The following is an 8,717-nucleotide window of genomic DNA, read 5'->3' as shown; positions in this document are numbered from 1 at the left end:
TATATATATATATATATATATATATTATCAGTTAGCACTACTGACTGTTGAAGACATGATAAATTACTATGGATCTCTCCTATTAAATTGTTTTGTTTAAAAATACATATAAACAAATATATAAGTGTTTTACGTTCAATCAAATAAAAAAAAAATTAGACAAATATCAAAGCTAAAGAAAACATCCGCACGGGCGTGCGGGTAAAAATCTAGTTGTTAATTAATTCTAAAGTCAATGAAAGTTTGGTGTTTTTTTTGTCAGCCCAAAAGTTTATGTTTCTTAGGCAATTGTTAATTAATTTTAAAGTCAATGAAAGTTTAATATTTTTTTGGTCAGCCCAAAAGTTTATGTTTTTTTTGGCAATTCGTGCAAAGTCGAGGTTTTTTTTGGCCGAATTGTCTTTGTTTATTTAACAGATTTGGTTATTCTCCATTTAAAATTGATGATGTGGCATTAAATTTGTATTCTTTTAATAATTTGTAACGGCCAAAACCATTGGTGGTGAATAAAAATGAAGTCATTGCCACGAGAATCGTTGACAAAAAATGCCAAGAGAATCTGGTCCTCCACTATCAGAATTATCTTTTACTTCATATCTTGTTTATTAACAAATATTGATAATCAGATTATTATTAATGTCTCCTGGATACTAAATTCACGTCTAATCTCTATTGTCAGCTTATGTATAGCAGGCCACTAATAGAATCTTATGTCCACTCACTTATAACTCAGCTAGTCAGAGGTAAGTTCAAAGAATCAAACTTCCAATGCATTTCATTTCTCTCCATGTAATGTGTTTGTGGTTATACATGTTACTAATGGTGTAACGTACGTTTCTTTATGCAATGTATGCTTCTCTCTCGCGAACAGGCTCAAACCATCCAAAACATGGTATATGGTTTCATGCTCTGCATGGTCACGTTCTCCCACAGTGAATGTATGACTCTTCCCGTCCACCTGAATCACACTTTCACCTGGATACTTCTTTACATTCCTGACTTTCATCATCGATCTAATCCTAGCAAAGCCATCCCACATACCAGCAGCTGCATATATATTCGCCATTTCTACATACGGCGCAGCCGTTTCCGGTTCCAAGTTAAAAAGACACTCAGCCACTTGCTCAGCCACCTTCACGTTACGGTGGATCTTGCAAGCACTAAGCAGTGCACCCCATATGCCTGCATCGGGTTTACACGACATGCTACGGATGAGTTCTAATGCTTCTTCAAGCTTTCCCTTTCTTCCGAGAAGATCTACCATACAAGAGTAATGCTCTAGTCCAGGATTGATGTTGTATACTTCTTTCATGGTGAGGAAACACTCCCACCCTTTCTCTAGAGAGCCTGAATGAGCACAAGCTTGGAGAACGGCAAGTAACGTTATGTGGTTTGGTTTATAATCCAAATCTATCATAGTTTTGAAAAGTTCTAAAGCTTTGAGGAAGACTCCGTTCAATGCATATCCAGCTATCATTGTAGTCCATGTGACGACAGTTTTTTCAGACATGTTATCGAAGATGTCACGAGCTTCGGTTACACTTCCACATTTTGAGTACATATCAATAAGCGCATTGCAGACCATGACGTTGTCTCTCTTGAACCCGTAAGTATCTGCTCTAGCATCTACCCATCTTCCAATCTCTAGCGAACCGAATTTTCCACAACCTGAAATGAGGGAGAGTAAAGTAACTAGATCTGGACTCACTTCTGTTTTTTTCATGGCACGAAACAAGGCCAAAGCTTCATCCATGTCGCCTTTCTCAGTATACCCACTTATCATCACAGTCCAAGAAACACATGTTCTGGAAGACATGACGTCAAACAAAAGCCTCGCTGAGCTGATATCTCCTGATTTCGAATACATTGAAATTAAGGTATTGATCGCTTCTGTGTCTTGATCTGTACCAATGCGGATTGCCTGAGAATGAATCAATCTTCCTTGTATTAGTGTCTCCGGGCTCTGACACGATGCTGCTAAATTAATAAATGTGCTCAAATCCGGTTTAAATTCTTCACGCAGCATCAACCGGTAAAGACCAAACGCATGAAACGCTTCACCAAAAACAGCACACGCCTTGAACATTGAGTTCCAAGACACGACAGTTCTGTCACTTCTGTCAATACCTTGGAACACTAACTTTGCTGACTCCAAATCATTACATTTGGAGTAACTAGAAACCCAAGTATTAGCAACTGTAACTTGTACATCTACGCCTAAACGTATCCCAAACCCATGCACAGCCTTCAAAAGCTTCAAGCTTTTCTCAAACGAAGCGGATTGAATCAAGGTCATGACGGTCACTGAATCAGGTGAGATCTCGCCGAGTCTCATCTCACGAAACAGAGAAAACGCCTTATCTGTATAACCTGGTTGACAAAAACCAGAGAGCATCGCGTTCCAAGTGGTGGCGTCTCTCTCAGGCATTTCGTCGAACACCTTGCATGCATAATCCAAACGATTACATTTCACGAACATATCGACCGTCGCGGTCCCAACGAACACGTCAGACCAAAACGTAGACTTTATAACATGGGTATGAACCATCTTAGAGTAGGCGATGTCAGCGAGCTTAGCGCACGCTTTGGCCACAAATGGGAAGGTCAAGTTGCTGGGTTCGAACCCTTGGCGCTTCATTTCTCGGAATAGAAGAAGTGATTCCGCCGGATCATTTCGGTTGACTGCTTCTCGTATCTGAACATTCCAAGCGCTAACAGAGGATAATCCAAAACGATTCAACCGGCGGTGAACCAAGGACATGGACTCTCTCTCTCTCTACTCTCCAGTCTCACTCAAACGCCGTCGTATTTGTTAATGCCACATTGCCACGTTCCGTCGGATTATTCGGTCTATGATACTATCTATTTATGAATTGAACCAAAATCGGTTCGTATATTGGTTTCTATGGTTAATTTGGTTAGTCTATTTTGGAGGTATCTGCCTATTTGGTTAGTCTATTTTGGAGGTATCTGCCTATCTGATCGAGTTTAAAAAGAATTGTCAACCGGTTCTTAGCTTCAACTGGAAATCAAACCAATAACCAGAAATTTCGGTTTGGTCGGTTAGGTTGCAGCCGTGGCTGCTTTTTTTTAATAATAGACCCACCACGCGCTTGACACGTGACAAGCTTTAATACTTGGATAGTCAACGGAGATTTATTTATTTTAGTCTTGGCTTCATCTGTAAAAAGAAAAAGAGAGAGTGGCCGAGTTAATCGGAGAGATGACGGCGGCGATGAAACTGGACGGAGGCGGATCGGTGGCGGAGAGAGACGCCCGGATGGCTCATTGTGCGATGGCATTCGTACAGCTGTTTAATGGAGGATACCATGTGATTACAAAAGTAGCACTAAACGTTGGAGTCAACCAGCTAGTCTTCTGCGTATGCCGTGATCTTATTGCTCTCTCTATCCTCGCCCCTCTCGCTTACCTCCGCGAAAGGTTTCATCCTTTGTTTTGTTCTGGCCAAGTTTTGTACTTCTGAGTATGGGGTTTCATCCTTTGTTTTGTCTGATCCGTTGGTATGGATCTGTGTTGACTTAAGCTGATTCTGGGCCGGGGAGGGTTTTTTGTAATGTAAATATATTTTTGCTATCATCAGACAAGCGAGAGTTTTGTTCTGTTTACCGTCCGTTGTTAGTTGATAAGCTTTGGATACTTTGCGAGTTTTAGATCACTGATCGTTGCGGTTCTATGTTGATCATGTTCTAATACTGTTTAGTATATTTTGTTGGACTCCTTTTGATAACTACATTTGAAATTAGGATCTGATTTGTCAATCTAAACGCTAGTCTAATTCTGTAGTACTGTTGTATATTTCCCCTGATAATCTATCAGGAAATGAATTAATAGAGTGGGAGGGTTTAACTCGTCAACTTTATGCTAGCTCACTCTCTTTAATCAATGATCATTGTTTCTTCTTTTGTGTCTGTAGAAAGATCAGAACTCCAATGAGTAGAAGCCTTCTTTTGTCATTCTTCTTTCTGGGCTTAGCGGGGTAAGAGATCATCTCTCACCGGTCCTAATATCTTGTGATCATGTTTACGTCAGACCAAAACATATTACTAATTCCACCTTTGTGATACTCTCACTTTATTAGGATATTTGGAAACCAATTGCTGTTTCTTATCGGTCTTACATACACAAACCCTACTTATGCTGCTGCTATTCAACCATCAATCCCCGTCTTCACCTTTCTCTTGGCTGTAATGATGGGGTCAGTATGATTTTGTTTTCAAAAAGTTGTCTTCTTACATGTGCTTTCACATTTGATTTTTTTTATGTCTCCTACTTTCTGTGCAGTACAGAAAGAGTGAATTTGTTGAGAATAGAAGGTCAAGCTAAGGTCGGAGGAACACTTGTGTGTGTTATGGGTGCCATATCTATGGTTTTATTTCGAGGTCCAGCTTTGCTAGGAGATAAAGATGCAGACTTTTCAATGAACCATGAAATCAACGCTAAAGGTCAACCAGAGCCTACTGGGTGGTTAGTCTCTGTCTTTATCGTTCTTGGGTTTGAGCTATGGCACATTGGTGTTTTGTGCTTGATTGGTAACTGCATGTGTATGGCTGCTTTTCTTGCCATTCAGGTGATTGTTTCACTTTCTTTGGTTAAGTTTTGACAAACCCGTATGTCGCCCACTAAACTCTGTGCATGTAATGGAAACTCTCCAGGCGCCAGTTTTGAAGAAGTATCCGGCAAATCTTTCTGTTACTGCATTATCATACTTCTTCGGTACAGTACTAATGGTCACAACAGCTTTCTTTATGGTGAATGAACCATTAGATTGGAGACTAACACAATCTGAAGTCCTTGCAGTTATATATGCCGTAAGCTGCATCCAATAATTTTTTTCTTTTTCTTTTTCTTTTTCTTTTGATCTTCTCCTCTTGTGATCAATGACACAACTCATTTGGTTTATCTTCTCTTTAGGGAGTTATCGCGTCAGCACTGAACTATGGACTCTTGACTTGGTCCAACAAGATCATTGGTCCCGCCTTGGTTGCTCTCTACAATCCTCTCCAGCCTGCTGCATCAGCTTTCCTGTCAAGAATCTTTCTCGGTAGCCCTATTTATCTCGGAAGGTGAGACACGTCTCTGGAATCTTCACTTCCAAGATTGATGTTTTAGCTTTTCAACATCTTCTTGATTCACATTGTTTGCACTTTCCAAGATTTTCTAACTCGGTTGCTTTTACTCTGCGCAGCATTGTGGGTGGATTCTTCATCATCTTAGGACTCTATATGGTCACTTGGGCATCATTCAGAGAGCGAAAAACAGCAGTTTCGGAGATTGGGATGGTGTCTCTTGGTGCAAGAACCTCAGAGCCTCTGATATATAATGGAACAGTTAGCAGAATAGGACAGTTGTTATCTGGGTTACCCAGTTCCTCTGTGAAATCTACAGACTAAAAAGAATCCATATAAAGTTAAGAATCAGAGAGCAGAACTCATTTCACATAAAGCTTTTAACTTTCTGTTACTTTCATATGTTACTAATATTTTTTTTTCTTATTAATCACAGATTCACTGTTTACTCCAATGCCAATATCTTTTGTTCTCTGATTGTGAACTAAGTCACACCTAGACCAAGAAAGTAATTAACTCTTATTGATTTTAAATCTAACCATATAAATTTAGGTACGAAAATGATATTTTATCTTAACTTTTGAATGGTTTTAGCAATGAATAATAATATTCAGTGTGAGATAAACAAACTAGACTATATAATATCGGCTTAAAGTTATAACTTATAATTAGCTTCTGTGTCAAGTAACTTATAAAGTTGACACAGAAACTATCACCTAAACGTGACTTCTTTTTTTAATGTCTTAGAGATCGTACATCTTCTAGGGTTAAATTGAAACTATTTTAAATTTATTTTCTTTACGAGAGAAGATCCCTCCCAACGAAAATTGAACTCATGATTAGATAATCTAAAAGTTTTGCTATGGATCACATTTTAAAATATATGGCTTGGATTTTTTGCATATACTAGTTTGAATTCCATTCAATGCATCCTTAACCAACCCTATTGGTTAACTTGTGCGGTTTCGGTTTTGAAAATCTGATTAACTAAATAAGAACATTGTTATCGTAATGATCTCTGTTTACAGAGTGATTATTGTTGGGTGTATCATTCTCCACTTCTAGCTTGACTCGTAGATTAATTATGGGTTTGGTTTTTAAGGATCGATTGTCAAATAAAACAAGCAGATGCTTATACCCTTGTTTCTCAAAACTTTTTAATTCGTTTTTGGGTTTTAATAGCATAATTAACCCGAATTCTTAAGATAGAGTTCTTAGCGGAAGTTAAGAAACCGTTTCTTAATTTTTAACTAAAAAAATTAAGAACCGGTTCTTAAAGCCCATTCTAAGAACCCCCTCTAAGAACCCCGGGTTAATCATGGTCTAAGAAACTATTGTAAAACGGATTAAGTTTGATTCAATTATATGACGAAACGAGCCTGTCTCGATAATTTTTCATAGCCATAAATGTCTAAGATTCTTTTTGCCGAACTTGTTCACTCACCACGTGAACTTGATTCTCATTTTTAGGACAGACAGAAACTTTATTTAAATCAGTATCAACCGCTGGTTGTAATTTGTAAATAATTGAAACCGTTGGTCCCAAACGAAATGTACATATCAGTGTCACTCTCCTTCGTTTAATGCTTTTTGGCCCCTTGATTGCTTTGATTCGACGACTCCCAACTAAATCAATCACACTAATTCAAAAACAAAAGGGGGGAGGTTTCAAGTTTTTCATAATTCGAAATTATGTAATTTTAAATAAAATAAATAAATATGAAAAACAATTAAAATCGATCAAAAAAATAATTAACATATTTTTAAGATTGTTTTAAGAGCATCCGCAATGAGAGATCTTAAGGGAATCTTTAGAGGGTGTGAAGTCCACTTTTTTAGAGTTTGTGCAAAAAATAATCCTTAAAATCCTTTGATAAGGATTGATCCTTACACTGTTCACGGGTCCCATTGACTACGTGGCGGCCCGTGAATGGTCATCTTTTTTTTTTTTTTTTAATCCAAGATTAATCCAAAATGCCCTTGTGCTAAAGACTCCAATGAGTCTCACCATTGCGGATGGTCTAAAATGTTGATTTGAAATGACGTTGGGCCTTATCCCTATCCAGACCTACCACTCAAAACAAAATCTTTTTCACACTTTTATCTAACAGAATCTGATATATATGAAAAAAAATATTTATGATCTTAGCCTTCTTCGCTAATGTGTTCGTCCTGCCATTCCTGCACCAGGAAATGTGAAGTAGGCATACCCTCTCAAAATAATCATGTAGACTCGAAAATGCATCAATTTCCAAAGCAAATAGTGGCTAGTCCATCAGATTCATAATCATATTCATTAGGCTTGAGTAGTGTCTCAAAACGAACCGAAAAAATTCACATGTCTCTCATGCAAAAAGTTGCAAAAATGATTTTTCCATCTCAATGTGTAAGACTGAAAGATTTACGCTGAACGCACGTAGTCTGAATGAATAATTAGTACCATTTGATCATTCAGACTTCACCTTAGGTCACTAACATTGCCATTATCGATCCATGAAACACTAATTTAACAAGTTGGGAATGTTGTCTCAATAATTGTAGTGGAAATCTTGCGTCCACCTTTTTAATTAGATCTATTACTAACATTCTGCCTCAAAAAAATGTTGAAGAATATCAACTCGAAATATGATTTTCCTATTAAAGAATTTGTCATTGCCTTCCAAATGTACTAACAAATTCATGGAAAAATATCGAATTGTGATTCAAATGGAATTACATCTTTTCTCTTCCAATTTATTCTATATTGGAAGAGAATAGAGTTTTATGTTTTTACTTATCACGAGTAAACAAATTTATTTTTCTCATATATATTTTTATAATGCTGAATTTCTTCTGTTTTTATTATTTGACATTTTTTTTTGTTTTTAGGTAAAATCATTTTAATATAAATTTTCTTAAAATTTTGTGTTTTATGATCATTTATATCATATAGTTTTTTTATCATTAACTGAAATGTATAAAATAATTTTTTTGTTGAGGATTTTTCTAAAAAGTTTATGTTCAAGTTTTAAAACATCAAATAACAAAAAACTCACTTAATATCTTCTAATATTATCGTCTTAATATAACATTTGAAACATTTTTGTTGGATACAGTTTCAAAAAAGAAAAAAAAAATATTTGTGTTAAATTTTACATGAAAAAAGAACTGTTTTGCGAAATTCATCTTTGATGCCTAGAGATAGGGGTGTTCAATCCAGATATCGGTTCGGTTTAGGTTCAGTTTTTTTGGTTTTCGGTATTTCGGTTAGTAAAATATAACTACCATTCTAAATCCATATTTACTTCGGTTCGGTTCGGTTTATATACCGTCGATTTTCAGTTTATTCGGTTTTATACAAAAAAACATAATTATTTAGTTTGAAATCATATAAAATGAATTTTAGAGTCATATTGTCGACACAGTCATTTATTAAAAATATATTACATGTTCAAATAAATGAACAAAAAAGTAAAACTGCTTCTACCATCAAATAAAATAATCAAATCTATAATTAAAATCAGAGTCTGAAATTTTGAAAATAAAAATATGAAACAAACAATAATATGAAAGAAAAGTTTTTCCACTCTTCCATATATAGTGATCATTAAAGTCATGCTTTTTCGATTGAACACGAAACTCTGTTTGTTT

The 8,717-nt window shown here is 36.2% G+C and overlaps 2 protein-coding genes across 3 annotated transcripts; one reads left to right on the top strand and one right to left on the bottom strand.

Annotated features, from left to right (window-relative positions):
* Positions 1-649: 649 nt before the first annotated feature.
* Positions 650-2,823, bottom strand: LOC106328135 (pentatricopeptide repeat-containing protein At4g19191, mitochondrial). The gene has a single exon (XM_013766510.1). It carries the CDS (start codon positions 2,759-2,761, stop codon positions 776-778), a length of 1,986 nt encoding a protein of 661 aa, XP_013621964.1. The 5' UTR covers positions 2,762-2,823; the 3' UTR covers positions 650-775.
* A 400-nt stretch (positions 2,824-3,223) lies between these two features.
* Positions 3,224-5,539, top strand: LOC106328136 (WAT1-related protein At4g19185). Of its 2 annotated transcripts, XM_013766512.1 has the most exons (8): positions 3,285-3,441; positions 3,492-3,521; positions 3,935-3,997; positions 4,100-4,216; positions 4,303-4,588; positions 4,674-4,829; positions 4,933-5,084; positions 5,207-5,539. In XM_013766512.1, the coding sequence occupies exons 3-8, from the start codon at positions 3,951-3,953 to the stop codon at positions 5,409-5,411; spliced, it is 963 nt and encodes a 320-aa protein (XP_013621966.1). In that variant the 5' UTR covers positions 3,285-3,441; positions 3,492-3,521; positions 3,935-3,950; the 3' UTR covers positions 5,412-5,539. The 2 variants fall into 2 exon arrangements, with proteins under 2 accessions (XP_013621965.1, XP_013621966.1); XM_013766511.1 differs by lacking the exon at positions 3,492-3,521 and having other exon boundaries at positions 3,224-3,441.
* Positions 5,540-8,717: the final 3,178 nt, after the last annotated feature.

This window comes from Brassica oleracea, chromosome C3, assembly GCF_000695525.1.
Source record: "Brassica oleracea var. oleracea cultivar TO1000 chromosome C3, BOL, whole genome shotgun sequence".
NCBI lineage: Eukaryota > Viridiplantae > Streptophyta > Magnoliopsida > Brassicales > Brassicaceae > Brassica > Brassica oleracea.
The sequence above is the reverse complement of the archived record's forward strand: the minus strand, read 5'-3'. Positions and strand labels throughout refer to the sequence as shown.

Excerpts from the sequence above, each read along its gene's own strand:
- LOC106328135 (XM_013766510.1), bottom strand. The coding sequence starts at position 2,761 with ATGTCCTTGGTTCACCGCCGGTTGAATCGTTTTGGATTATCCTCTGTT.
- LOC106328136 (XM_013766511.1), top strand. The coding sequence starts at position 3,224 with ATGACGGCGGCGATGAAACTGGACGGAGGCGGATCGGTGGCGGAGAGA. Across the intron at positions 4,589-4,673 it reads CTGCTTTTCTTGCCATTCAG|GCGCCAGTTTTGAAGAAGTA; the intron begins GTGATTGTTTCA and ends GAAACTCTCCAG. Across the intron at positions 5,085-5,206 it reads AGCCCTATTTATCTCGGAAG|CATTGTGGGTGGATTCTTCA; the intron begins GTGAGACACGTC and ends TACTCTGCGCAG.